Genomic DNA, 13,882 nt, shown 5'->3' on the forward strand with positions numbered 1-13,882 from the left:
TCGAGCATGGAAGGCCACACGCGCTTACACAACACTGATATCATGTTATTCTTTGTGATCTTATATTCAGTTATATCTTTTGTTATGTTTTAAGTAGTGGCAGTTGATTAAACAATATTACATACTTGCTTCAGAGCATTACACACTGATCACCTTAACAAACCTGGAAATCCTTGTAGCTGCAATGTTGTGTCTCCATAGGGGACGGTTGGCTCCAGGAGATAAGCGGGAGTCAGTGCCTGTCCTCGGGATGGAGAGAATGTTCCTTTGCTGTGTCAAATAACTGTCAACATTGATTGTATTGTACCTGTCTTACGCATGAGGGGGCGTTCTAATACCCTGATTTCATAAAACTATTGTGATGTGGTTTTTGAGGTGAGATCTGATGCTGTCTGCGTACGGTGTCCATCTCCCACGCGTGTGATCATTAAAATCATCGTTTGATTCAACCCGGCCGGACCAGTGTTGTTATTTTGGTTTTTCCTCTTGTATCCATCCCCAATATTTGAATCCGTAACAATGCATATAAGGCAAAACACAGAGCCTGTTTCTTTGAAATGGGAAAATCAAGAGATGTCAACCAAAACACCAGGAAAAGAATTGTGGAGCTCCATAAGTGTGGCTCCATTTTGAATACAATTTGGTGCCATTTACAATTAAGAAATACAGATAGTTTCTCTCTTTACTCTTAAAGTTAACAAATATGTTTTTATATTTATCAATCTAAAAAAAAAGAAACATTTAGTCTGATTTGATATTACAATTAAAAAAGTGTATCTGTTTTTATCTGAAGAGTGTGTAAATATCTGGTTTCAACTGTAGATTTGATGATTGTCAGCACAAAGAGGGAGAGAGAGGAACAGAGATGGAACAAGAGCAGGTGAGACACACGTTAGTCAAATGGTTGTTTACCAAAAGTATCACCGTATCACAGGTCCTCATGTATCTCGTACCTAGTGTTCCTTTTTAGGTTTGTTATTTTTCAAGTTATATATTTATTAAGTTATGCAGGCTTGTTTGCACAACAAGGCTAAATAATTATATGAACTTTTCTCAATCTAAATAGTGGACTTTGGTAGAATTAAAAACTAACCTGAGTTTTTCAGAAACTACTGCAGAAACTGCTGCATATTCTACAGTAATTTTCCCACACAGCCATCTTTAGGATTTACAGAGAATCATCTGAAAAAACGTAACGTGAGTTTTCATTATGTGGTTCGGAATCACCAAGATGGAGATGGATAACGTTCCCAGCAGCACGTTTACTCTCTGCACCTCAACAACATAAAAAACAGTTCCTGTGTAAAGCCTTCATGATAATCCTCTGGCCACTCAGAAGCCAAAAAGCTTTGCCAGGTCTGATGAGCCTCAGTCTCTGTTATAGGATCAGAATTTGGTGTAAATATTATGACAGAATGGATCCACCCATTTTTTTGCACACTTAAATACACTAAGTACCAACCGAGCATTGTTTACATTCCACAGACTACTGGAGGATTGCTGTAGTTTCTTGAACTAGTTTAACATGAGTTCACTGTACTCAAATGGCCTCCACAGTCACTAGATCTCAACCTACGCCGACAGATTGGATGTGCAAGCATTATTAAAGGTCATAAAACCTGTCTTGGTGGATAGAAGGCTGTCACATTATATTGGTCAAATTAACGTGGGAGGTACTAAATGACTCATATGAAATATTTTATTTTCACAATAAGATTAATCTTTTATTTACAGATTTTTCCTGGAGATTCTTTAAAAGGCCCACAATTTCATTTTCTCAATAGTTAACACAAACTTCTCAAGATCATCTGTGCATGTCTGAGTACAAATCCAATCCAGAAAATGAGTGGGTGACAAAGAGGTAACAAATACTGAACTTACTGACCAGCTACACATAGATCCCAACAGGACAGCTCCAATACCACAGTTGCAAATGTGTCTGCATTCATTTTTAGTATTTGTGCTTTTCCTTGTTGTCTTTTGTCGTGGAATTTTGTAAATAAAGTCTGCAACACTGAAAGAGCTGTGATCAAACTGTCACGGACTGTAGTAGGACTCAGGCACAGAGCAGAGGTCAATGCAAGAAACAATGTTTATTTACAAAGTCACCAGGTACAGATATATAGAGTGAGGGAATAGCGGTGGTCCAGGGTCATAAAGGAAAGTCCGGGAAGGGAATCACGTTCACTCTTGCTCCTCTCTTCACAAAGGTTCACACGTCGGGTTGGTCACGGCTCCGGGGAAACTGTGCACAGAAAAAGGTGGGTTACGCTAACGCAGAAATCACAGACAAACTTCACAGAGCTAGAGATGACAAAGCTGAGATTCACTAACGTGTCTCACACAATCATCCAGCGATGAGACTGTCTGCGTCCCTGCCTTAAGTGTCCAACCTGTAATTGGTGCCTGATGAGACACAGGTGTGTACGCCGAGGGCGGGAGCCCGCAGTGAGCTCCGCCCTGGCGGGGAGGCAAGAGGAGAACGTACACAAAAACACATGTGGCCTTGTCGAGCCGGCCGGGCAGACACGGGGACCATGACACAAACTATTTATTACTGCGCAGGAGAATACACATACACACTCCCAAACATGACAGGTTCATAGTAATGAGCATTCTAACCTCGGGACAAGCATGTTTATAACATCCCACAAACTGTATATCGTTTCAGTTACAACAGTCTTTTGTCCAGCCTGGGCTGTTGCTGCACAAACAAGACTCCCACTATCCTTTCCCAGGCCACCACCTGGCGCTGGCCGTGCACTTCATCCTTCTGAGCAAAACAGTTAACAGATAACATAGTGAAACATTGTTAGGCCTAGCTAAGCAGTTTTCACAAGCTCATGCTGACACATACTTGCTCCATCTTAAGCAGGTTATACAAAAGTTTATACAGAAATCATACAGTGAAGATGTACCAAAAGCAGCATTAGAGCTTGTGAAGCTTCAGATACTTTAGACACAATAGCCTGCAGAGACCTGGCCTGATGAAGTAGCTCGCCAGAATCGCAATCACAAACAAAATTACATTTATCACCAAGGTTTTACCCAAATGAGGAATTTGTCTGCTTGTCATAGTGCGCCAGTGGTACAAAACTGAATACATGTCTCTCTCTCTCTCTCTCTCTCTCTCTCTCTCTCTCTCTATATATATATATATATATATATATATATATATATATATATATATATATATATATATATATATGTCATCAAATTCCTGTAACACTATTTCCTATAAAGACAAAGGCCCAGTCAGCATTTACTCACATTTGCACAGAAGCCTTCTATATGGTGTTGTTTTGTTTCCATGGCCACTGTGTCTATGGAGATGGTGTTTGCTTGGTATTGCAGTTCTGTGTGTCTCAGTGCATATTGAATCCTTAGCCAGATTCTAAGCAGTACCAAACATTACAGTGATTTGCTGTCATGTGATTGACTGGTTAGAAATTTGCCTTAACACGCAGTTTAACAGGCGTGCCCAATAAAGTGGCTGATGAGTCTAGGTTGTTGGCTTTCCAAAATCTAATTTTACTGACACTTCAGATCCTCCATGAATGCCACCCGTTAACTTGCTTATATAGAATTAAAGAAACATTAGACAAAGACAATTGCAGTCTTTGGCATTTCGAGTTTTTATATACACATGTTTCATTTCTAAACAGCTTGACAAAGGGAGTGATCACAGATGACCAGTTTTGGGACAATGTGTTCAAAAGGATGGGTTGTCAGGGTTGAGCTTGTAAGCCAACTCTGAATACACTGCTTGTCCTTCTTCTAACATTTTCACACTGGAGAATGGAAAACTGGGTGTGAATGTAGCATTTGTGGAATTGTTTTTCTTGAGCAATATTGGATTTATTGGAATTTTAACAATGACTGAGTTTAATGTGCTAAAGGGACAGATAAATATTGTATAATTTTACAGTTTTTGAATCTAATAATGTAAATCATACAGTCGCCATTGTAGGATTGTAGTTTTGCGTTTAGCGATATTGCAAAATGTTTTTCAGCAACATTGTGGTAAGAAAAAAATGTAACAATGTTTTTATTGCTACTGAGTTCCATTTTTAGTTTTAGCATGAATAGTGAAGCAGGTGTTGTTCTGATAATAAAAAAAACCACAAGAAAAAAGAAGCAAGCACAGCACATCTGTGCAGCAAGATAAGATAGATGCTGTTTAAATCTCAGGTTCATGTACCACACTTCATGGTTTAATAGCTTACAAATAATATTAATGTTGGTCATTTTTGGGACCTGTTTTCATCGTTGTTTTGTTTTAAAAGTGATGTTTTTGTGGTTTGTGGTGTACTTTGATTTACGCAATGTGTTCCATTTTGCAAATGCAAGAAGTATACAGCACCATGATATCCTGTAAGATAAAACAGCGGTTGCCAGGGCGCAAGTAAGGTTTGTCAGTCAAATGCACCCTTTTATCATGTTTTTCTTTACCAGACAAAAGAAAAATGCAAAAAACTCAATCACTGTTCAGTCACTTGTCACAGTTTTATAGATGTTGATAGTGATTTACATGGTTAAAGAAGCTGGAGCAATAAAATGTAGATATATATATACAAATATAAAAATGATGTAAAAATTTTGACATTCAAATGATAGAAATCCAAGACCTTCAAAACCACAGTATAGAAGTCTTATTTTCTTTTTAAAAAACTTGTGTTATATGTTACATTAATCGATTAATCAAGAACTTAATCCGACTGATTTGATTATGGTTTCATGCATAATTATATTGTGCCTTACCCCAACAGACTTATAGGACACCCATAATAATCAGAGCCAGGGTACCAACATTATACTGTATGTTTCAAAGAGATGAGATGAACGTCTTGCATTATTGATTTATTTCATCATCTATTGGTGAGATCTTATTAAGTGCTAAGTGTCTTTTCAGTGATGACTACTTTGCTTTCTGTGCAGGATTCAAAAGCAGCTGGGTTGAGCTTCTCTAAAGTCGTGGCAGCGTCTGACTTTCGGGAAATCCTTGAAAATGTTGATGACATGGAGTGAGTGAAGATAAATGACACGTGGTCCTCTGCCAGAGCACTCTCAAGTACAAAACATATGGACTGCCGAAGCTTCTTCGTGAATTCTTCACACATGAAAACATAGAGGATGGGGTTCAGGCAGCTGTTCAGAAAAGCCAGACTCACAGTCAGAGGACCCATGATTCTAACAATGGTCCAGAGGTCTGGGTTATTCACAGCCTTTAATTCTATAAAGTTAAAAACATGGAAGGGTAACCAGCAGATGAAGAATGCAAAAATGATGGAGAAAATGATTCTGCGAGATCTCCTTCTCCTTGTTCTCTGCATGCGCATTGCACGGATCCCTATGGCCACATAAGAGATGACTATTACCAGGAATGGGATCACAAAGCCCATAAGAAAGCGAAAAATGTGGAGACTCCATTTTTGTTCATGTGTCATAGAATAACCACAGTAATATGTCCCATTATCTCCTAACACGGTGCGAAAAGTGGCATAAGGAGTGCTGCAGATCGCAGCAGTCACCCAGATACCAGCACATATGAGCCGAGCTTTGCAGACTGTGCGTTTGTTCTGTGCCCACACCACCACCCAGATGGACAAACAACGATCCAAACTTATAGCTGTCAGAGTAAAGATGCTGGCAAACATGTTGACTAAACTCACAAAGGTGTTGAGCTTGCACACGAATTGTCCAAAAGGCCACTGGTGACTCTGAGAGAGAGAAATGACTGAGAATATCAGGAAGGCTGTGAAAAGGAAGTCAGCTATGGCCAAGTTAAGAAACCAAATTGAGTTTACAGTTTTCTTCATTTTGAATCCAGTCACGTAGATAACCAGAGCGTTGCCCAGAGTTCCAACTATAAATATCAAGCAGTACATGATAATGGCGGCTCTTTGTATGTATGTCGAAGCTGATTCCAGTGTAGATTGACCTGTGAAATATTGTATTATTATTTTAACACATAATATAATATAATATAATATAATATAATATAATATAATATAATATAATATAATATAATATAATATATACACGCACACACAAAATAAGTGCTTTGCAGATTTTATATATGTATATTAAAGTATTGGCACATGATCTATGCACCATATCACAAGATCATGCGTTTCAGTTTGTGTAACTTAACATGTGCACAGCTTTAACTAAATTTCTGTTTTAGTGAGAACTGACAACAGGCATGTAAGTATCTTACCAGTCCCCATGTTTCTTTTAGCTGAGAGATTCTGTCTTTACTGCCTCTTCTAGAAGTCTTTGATTACTCTTCCCTTTTAGTTTACGCGGTAGCAAATGAAGCAACGCACGCAGAAATGAGCTGATAGAAAACCAGCAACACCCCAGAATATGCTAATGCTGCAACACTTTTGTAATTATGCTTCAAAAGTGGGAGACGCCTTACATGTGTAATACTGTACAAGGTCTGTCTTGTTATAGTGTGTGGTTTCCAACATTTTAGTTCTGCTATGCAGTCTTTAGTAACCACTTTCACTATCCTACCCAATCACCCTCACTCTCTGGCTTATCAGATGGGCATGAAAAACAACAAACCAACAGTAGCTGTTTTAGAAATCTATTGTTCTGTTTGTCACAAATTCACCAAACATCAGTATTGTGGGATTTGCTAACATCAAATGTCAGTTGTAATAGTAATAACTAGTAAAATACTAGTGCGATTGTTATTCATTTACCGATAATATTGTAATCATTGATGGAAAGATGGGAAACGTGGTGTGCTCTTATTTATTTTGCTAGCAGTATATTAAAGGGAAGCCTACACATGTGTGTTTTGCTGATTTATTTATTTTTTTCTTAAGCTTCAGTTATTAGCAATTGTTTGGTCGACCCAGCTGCGCAGGTAGGACACACGAGAATACACAGCAGGGGTGTAGACATTGCAGTTAGAGGTTCCCCAGGACACAATACCAGTGAGGTACCATACACCACTGCTCTCACAGACCAGAGGGCCACCAGAGTCACCCTAAAGTAGACAAAGGGGATGTTTTTACTTTGTTGATATAAAAGAAAATATTATATTTTTATCATGCTCTTGATATTATTCAGCAGTGATGCATTTAATTTCTGCATTTTCTGAAAATTCTGAGCTACCCCCTAAAATTTGACCTTCTAAGAGTATTTCTGATCATTGTCATAATCATTTTGAAGTGGTTGTTACCTGACAGGAAGACACTCCAGAAGCACCAGCACAGATCATGGCATCAGTGATTCTGTTGTAACCCCAGTAGCTCTTGCACTGATCAGGGCTGATCAGAGGCAGGGCGGTCTGCTGGAGGAAGCGAGGGCTTGCTGAGAAAAACAAAAAAAAGGATAGGAATAAAAAGAATTAGTCTAATTGCAAACAAAGTCTTTCACATTTTTCTCCAGGAACTATGCAGCAGTGTATATTATTCATTTATTTATCTGCATTACCTTTTTGTAAACTAAGTTTTTTACACCAGTGTATTGTGAGATGATTATCTCAATTTACCCGTTGGAAAAAAACTCACATGTTACTCCAGTCCGGCCCCATCCAGTGGTGACACATTTGGTTCCAGAGGGGATGCTGCTGGTGGAAGACATCAGGCACACAGGTGACACACGGGAAGTATACTGTGCTGGGGAGGACAGCCTCAGAAGAGTGATGTCATTGTTAAAGTTCTGGGAGTTGTAGTAGGGGTGAGTGATGGCCTAGATGAAGAGGTGAGGATAAACCACACACAAATATAATACGATTCAGACAAGGGCTTTGATGAAGACAACTTTCATTTGTGTTGTATTATAGCTCACCCTAGAAATGTACATGACCTGAATTGGCTCGCTATTGTACTGCCGATCATGTTCTCCCAGGATCACACGGTGGCGTGATGGACTAAAAAAAAGAAATAAATCAGGTGGATGATCAAAGTGTTGGAAGACTTATTGTGTTGCTACAGCACTCAAGTGACTTACTTCACACCGCAGTGAGCAGCAGTGACAACCCAGTACTGGTTGATCAGTGAAGCTCCACAGAAGTGGAATCCAGTGCTATCCTGCAATAAAGAAAAAAAAATATCTGTAACAAACTTCTACATTTTAATTTAAAATGAAATAAGTTGTTGTAAATTGTGACTGTAGCAAAACCACATTGTTTGTGAGTAGTAAATAACTGAAACTACCTGAAGCGAAACCTGCCAAGGCCAGGAGCCAGACACAGCATTTTCCCCGTTCACAATCTTGTTGTATCCACTCACTTGGGGCTTGATAGCAGGCACTCCACACCCTGAGACCCAGTGACATAAAAAAAGCTCAAAGTTATTTGACAAAAAGTGTCAGAGTTAATTCTGTATGTATTTTTGTACTTGTCTTTTTTGGTGGTGCACAAAATGCTTAACTGTGTTTCCCATTTTCGCACACAGCTGACCAGTGTGTAAAGTGTTTACTTTTGTGCAGCTAGTCAAACAGCAAGAGTAAAATCCACAACTACCACCACAGATCTCAGAGTGTGGTAGCAAATTTCTTTGTCATGAAATCACAAATCACTCACCCAATGCAGAGGCCACAAGAGCAAAGCAACTGATGATCAAGAACATGTTTGTGTTTCGGTCGTGATTCCCGAGTTTCAGATATGGGGCACACTTGCTTTTATATGCACATCCAATACGCTTGACCCTGAACTGCATGTGTAGGTCTTCATGCCCCACCCACAATCCCCCCTTTCATGTGCCCACAGTATGGGAAAATGGCATCTGGTGATAAACTCAGTTTTTGCTGAATTCTAAATTCATTTTGCTGAAAGGCAAAAGCACCAAGTTGTCATGTAATAGACAGGAAAAACCTTTCATTGACCTTTGATCAAGATGTTCCAAGGTACATGCTCTTGCTTGCATCTTATCTTTCAAACTCACACATTTACAGTCAACATCTCACCTCTTTTTAACATCGACCTTCTTTCAATGTGGCAATATTTCCTGTAAATATTTCTTGTTAATAGGCAGGAAAAAGATACTGATCAGATCACATGTGGTTCGTTTACAGGAACCAGTTTTATCTGCACTTTTCTACAGCTGCAAGTTGAGTGTCTCTGTGCATACCTTAGTTTCACAAATGAGAAGATACACACGTTAAAGTTTTCAAATCAGAATTTTACTGTTGATATTTATTGATTTTTTGCATAAAAAAGCATTGATACAAAGGTGTGACTTTTAAACTATCTAAATATGCATCTGGATATTGAATGTGATGTGTGCTTAGATATTGCAAAACATTTGTTATAAACTTGACTAGATATTTATCAGATGTGTACTAGGTAAGGTGAATATCTATTGGCAAATAGTAAAAAACACTGAGTTCAGTCAACTTCCTCGATAGTTGGGCCAGAAGAGGAGCCACCTCCTGCACCGCCAGGGAAGCCACCGGGCATTCCTCCTGGCATTCCTCCTGGCATTGCTCCTGGCATGCCCCCTTGATATAGTTTAGAGATGATAGGGTTGCACACCTTCTCCAGTTCCTTCTGCTGGTGATCATACTCCTCCTTCTCTGCCATCTGGGGAAAGAAAAGAGCAAATATACTCTACTATGACAGAAGGCTTTGTGGGTCAGGAGTTGACAGGAAGCATATGACAGGAAAAGGAAAAAGGATATTGATTCATAACTTTGATACAATGTAATGCTCACTCCTTTCACAATTTTAGATAAAGAGGAACCTCGGTCTACTTTTAAGGCATGGCTTTTTACCTGGTTTCTGTCCAGCCATGCAATGACTTCGTTGCACTTGTCCACAATAGTCTTCTTGTCCTCTGGGCTGATCTTGTCTTGGAGTTTCTCATCCTCTACGGTGCTCTTCATGTTAAAGGCGAGAGATTCAAGGGAATTCTTGGCTGTCACTTTCTCCCTCTGGACTTCATCCTCAGCCCTGAACTGCTCTGCTTCCTGCACCATGCGCTCAATGTCTTCTTTGCTCAACCGGCCTGTGACAGAATTAAATTTTTTTCCCCTGCATTCATGTATAGGATTTGATTTTTTCATAATAAATTTGCTGCTGGATATATGAATTAGTATGTATTTTTTCATAATTGTACCTTTGTCATTGGTGATAGTTATTTTGTTCTCCTTTCCAGTGCTTTTGTCCACTGCAGACACATTGAGAATGCCATTTGCATCAATGTCAAAGGTCACCTCGATCTGAGGAACCCCTCTTGGAGCAGGTGGAATACCAGTCAGTTCAAACTTCCCAAGGATGTTATTGTCCTTAGTCATGGCTCTCTCACCTTCATACACCTGAAAACAATTATTCATATTGTAGCTTAATGTATCAGAGTCAGGTTTTAGTGTACACAAGTACCTAGAATGCAGCTGGGCATAAGGGTTAAACAGTTACACAACTTTAACCCTGATGTACCTGAATGAGCACACCGGGCTGGTTGTCTGAATAGGTGGTAAAGGTCTGGGTTTGCTTAGTGGGGATGGTGGTGTTTCTCTTGATAAGGACAGTCATTACTCCTCCAGCTGTCTCGATTCCCAGGGAAAGGGGTGTGACATCCAGCAGGAGTAGGTCCTGTACATTCTCAGACTTATCCCCAGCCAAGATGGCGGCCTGCACAGCTGTGGAGATTTTCCACAAAGTTAAACTGATTATGGTTTCAGTCAGCAGCTCTGTTTTATTGAGCCATAGTGCCAATAATATAGCCAAATATATAGTGATAAATGCTGCAGAGACCCACCTGCACCATAGGCGACAGCCTCATCAGGGTTAATGCTCTTATTGAGGTCACGACCATTAAAAAAGTCTTGGAGCAGCTTTTGAATCTTAGGGATACGTGTGGAGCCGCCCACCAGGACAATATCATGGATCTGTGTCTTGTCCATCTTGGCATCCCTCAGGGACTTCTCCACAGGCTCGAGGGTTCCACGGAACAGGTCTGCATTGAGTTCTTCGAAACGGGCCCTGGTGATGGAAGTGTAGAAATCTGTACCTTCATAGAGCGAGTCGATCTCGATGCTGGCCTGGGTGCTGCTGGAAAGGGTACGCTTGGCGCGTTCACAGGCTGTGCGGAGGCGACGCACGGCTCGCTTGTTGTTGATGATGTCCTTTTTGAACTTGCGTTTAAACTCAGCTGTGAAATGGTTCACCATGCGGTTGTCAAAGTCCTCACCGCCCAAGTGTGTGTCACCAGCAGTGGCCTTCACCTCAAAGATACCGTCCTCAATAGTCAAGATTGACACATCAAAAGTACCACCTCCGAGGTCAAAGATAAGCACATTGCGCTCCCCACCGACCTAAATTGAGAGGAGAGAATTACAAAGAGGAAGCCAAAATAGCAAAAGCTGAACATTTTAAAATTAGCTTACCTTCTTGTCCAGTCCATAAGCAATAGCTGCAGCAGTAGGCTCATTGATGATGCGCAGTACATTAAGGCCAGAGATGGCCCCAGCATCTTTGGTGGCTTGACGCTGGGAATCGTTGAAGTAAGCTGGAACTGTGATGACTGCATTGGTCACAGGCTGTAAAGAGAATAAGACACTAAGTTAATATTGCTTATTTTTTTTTAGATCTGAAACTGCAAACATGAAAACTGTAAGGAACCACTTTCTCTAACTATAATTTACTATACAGACTCCACAGACACTAGATAACCTGGGGAACCTGCTTCATGTCAAAGTCATTAATCTTCAGTGCTATTATATTTTCGAGAAGTATTCATATTTAGAAAGATTAGCCAGTTTAGTTTGCTGATAGTTGCAGGGTTTTTTTCCTGCATAAAACCCAACTTTTCCACCGAATTTCAACGATCCTGTTATCCATTCACTTTTATCTACCTTGCCAAGATATGCTTCAGAAATCTCCTTCATTTTGGTGAGGACCATCGAGGATATCTCCTCTGCGTAGAAGGTTTTGATCTCACCCTTATATTCAACCTCCACTTTAGGTTTGGATGACTCATTAATGACTTTGAAGGGCCAGTGCTTCATATCAGATTGTACCACGAGATCGTCAAACTTACGACCAATCAGACGCTTTGCATCTGGAAATAGATTTAATGGAAAAAATTCGAATTGGTTAATGTAATGTTCAGTTTGGAGTGTATCGACAATATTTACGTGGTTATAAAGTGAGGACACAAAGAATACTTTTATTTGATCACTGCTTCAACCGATTTGTCGGTTGGGTATTGGAGTTCTTACCAAATACAGTGTTGGTTGGGTTCATAGCCACCTGGTTCTTGGCGGCATCTCCAATAAGTCTCTCTGTGTCTGTGAAAGCCACATAACTGGGTGTCGTCCTGTTTCCTTGGTCATTAGCAATGATCTCCACTTTGCCATGCTGGAAGATTCCCACACAGGAATATGTGGTGCCTAGATCAATACCCACTGCTGGTCCTTTAGACATCTGTGACACAGAAGAGAAACGTAGTACTGCAATCCCACATTTTTGCACATACTCATCATTATTGAGCCAAGGATTATTATCTGTTTGTATTTTTATAGTTCTAACATTTTGTGTGTGAAAATGTTATTTAAAATGTTACTGTAAGCATCTAGAAAGGTGAACCTGGTGCTGTTACATAAGCCCAGACACCACTACCACGTGAGGTCCGGTTTGCGGTGGTGTGCTGTCACAGTACCACAGTGACTTAAATGACCAGCTGACACTTGAAACATATACTACTGCTCTTCTGCCTTGGCAACATAATACTAGAGTGTCTTACTCAAGCTTTTAAATGTGCTACACTAATCCTGCAGTAGTGACCGGTGTATCTATTTTCCGACAGCTGGCTCTAAATAGCTTTCACTTATTACATAGAGTATCCTCATGTCTGCATAGTAATGAATGGACTGTGACAAAAAATCTTCAGGGATCAGTTAATCAGAGACTCAAACCTGGCCTGGTTCCTTTTAAAACTAATGATGTGAAAAAAGAAATGGACAGCATTGACATTCAGAAGGATTAGCAAAGTAGTCCTCTTATTATCACAGTTCTTGGAGTCGTGTTTTGAATTAATTGCCAAACTAAGGGAGCAAGACCCTTTTAGGAGCTGTGAAAATCACAAACACCCAGTTGATTATTACACTAAATCACAGAGCATAACGTTTCTTGGCTTATCTCCTGTTTTCTTTCTGCAAATGTGTCAATCATTGTTCCTCCAAGGCTCCAGATATGTTGCAAACAGAACTTATTATTGAATTATCACTTGTTATCCAGTTGGGTAACACAGAGCAGAAAATGCTAACAAACTGTTGTGGCAGCACTGTACCAACATCTGAAACTTGTTGCAAGACTGTTTTTACATGGAAATTAACCACCCACACAGAAACCACCCATGACCTTTGTGGAAATTTGAGAAACGTGAGCACTTTTCTTCATAGAGAATTAGATTTATTTTGTCATGCGATTGTTTGAAAAGAACCATGCAAGCCTCACTTGCTTGTGAATTTGACTTCTGCCAGTTAGACGTTGAAAGCAGTAAGCAAGACAGACTATGAAGCAAGGCCAGAAAGCAATTTATGCTTTTTATTCTTGTTACCTTTGCTGTTGAATTTTCAGCGCTTGACAGTTTACAGAATTAAAATGCTTTTTTTTCGCTCAACACCCAACACAGCCGTCTGAGCTTCTCTCCAGCACTCCTTTCCCCTCTTCTGGCAGGCAGACTAAGAGGACGAGTGTCAGTTCCCCAGTGTATAAAGAGCACTGTGCAAGGAGAGAGGGTGTCAGGTGATCCCATTGAGGAAAGTTCTCGATCCACGTCTTCTCTCTCCGAATCTCCAAATAGATTTCTATGTAAAAGCCTCTATTTTTAACTCTGTGGTTCTCTCCCAGTTTTACAGAACATAGGCATTACAGAACATGCTCTGTAATGAAGAAAGGTAGTTCCTGAACATTGAT

The 13,882-nt window shown here is 40.0% G+C and overlaps 3 protein-coding genes across 3 annotated transcripts; all 3 read right to left on the reverse strand.

Annotated features, from left to right (window-relative positions):
- Positions 1 to 3,225: 3,225 nt before the first annotated feature.
- Positions 3,226 to 5,891, reverse strand: LOC146564561 (chemerin-like receptor 1). The gene has a single exon (XM_085290389.1). The coding sequence runs from the start codon at positions 5,886 to 5,888 to the stop codon at positions 4,890 to 4,892; it is 999 nt and encodes a 332-aa protein (XP_085146515.1). The 5' UTR covers positions 5,889 to 5,891; the 3' UTR covers positions 3,226 to 4,889.
- A 916-nt stretch (positions 5,892 to 6,807) lies between these two features.
- Positions 6,808 to 8,641, reverse strand: LOC146564562 (chymotrypsin-like protease CTRL-1). Its single transcript, XM_085292446.1, has 7 exons — positions 8,546 to 8,641; positions 8,178 to 8,281; positions 7,972 to 8,051; positions 7,810 to 7,891; positions 7,530 to 7,710; positions 7,199 to 7,329; positions 6,808 to 7,003 (listed from the first exon to the last, which is right to left on the reverse strand). Exons 1-7 carry the CDS (start codon positions 8,589 to 8,591, stop codon positions 6,842 to 6,844), a joined length of 786 nt encoding a protein of 261 aa, XP_085148572.1. The 5' UTR covers positions 8,592 to 8,641; the 3' UTR covers positions 6,808 to 6,841.
- Positions 8,642 to 9,135: 494 nt separating this feature from the next.
- On the reverse strand, positions 9,136 to 13,660 carry LOC146564563 (heat shock cognate 71 kDa protein-like). Its single transcript, XM_085292447.1, has 9 exons — positions 13,524 to 13,660; positions 12,184 to 12,388; positions 11,818 to 12,023; positions 11,350 to 11,502; positions 10,722 to 11,277; positions 10,400 to 10,602; positions 10,080 to 10,278; positions 9,736 to 9,968; positions 9,136 to 9,544 (listed from the first exon to the last, which is right to left on the reverse strand). The coding sequence occupies exons 2-9, from the start codon at positions 12,386 to 12,388 to the stop codon at positions 9,350 to 9,352; spliced, it is 1,950 nt and encodes a 649-aa protein (XP_085148573.1). The 5' UTR covers positions 13,524 to 13,660; the 3' UTR covers positions 9,136 to 9,349.
- Positions 13,661 to 13,882: the final 222 nt, after the last annotated feature.

The sequence above is a fragment of the Mchenga conophoros genome, linkage group LG11 (assembly GCF_057382185.1).
Source record: "Mchenga conophoros isolate Kocher_MC1m ecotype Shallow Benthic linkage group LG11, M_conophoros_male_GT1.1, whole genome shotgun sequence".
Taxonomy (NCBI): Eukaryota; Metazoa; Chordata; class Actinopteri; order Cichliformes; family Cichlidae; genus Mchenga; species Mchenga conophoros.

What these genes read in the sequence shown, in the direction of transcription:
- LOC146564561 (XM_085290389.1), bottom strand. Translation starts at nt 5,888, where the DNA reads ATGTACTGCTTGATATTTATAGTTGGAACTCTGGGCAACGCTCTGGTT.
- LOC146564562 (XM_085292446.1), bottom strand. Translation starts at nt 8,591, where the DNA reads ATGTTCTTGATCATCAGTTGCTTTGCTCTTGTGGCCTCTGCATTGG. An exon ending in GCTGCTCACTGCGGTGTGAA is followed by an intron (nt 7,892 to 7,971) that starts GTAAGTCACTTG and finishes TCTTTTTTTTAG; the next exon opens with TCCATCACGCCACCGTGTGA. An exon ending in AGGTCATGTACATTTCTAGG is followed by an intron (nt 7,711 to 7,809) that starts GTGAGCTATAAT and finishes CTCTTCATCTAG; the next exon opens with GCCATCACTCACCCCTACTA.
- LOC146564563 (XM_085292447.1), bottom strand. Translation starts at nt 12,388, where the DNA reads ATGTCTAAAGGACCAGCAGTGGGTATTGATCTAGGCACCACATATTCC. An exon ending in CTGAAGCATATCTTGGCAAG is followed by an intron (nt 11,503 to 11,817) that starts GTAGATAAAAGT and finishes TTCTCTTTACAG; the next exon opens with CCTGTGACCAATGCAGTCAT. An exon ending in CTTATGGACTGGACAAGAAG is followed by an intron (nt 11,278 to 11,349) that starts GTAAGCTAATTT and finishes CTCTCAATTTAG; the next exon opens with GTCGGTGGGGAGCGCAATGT.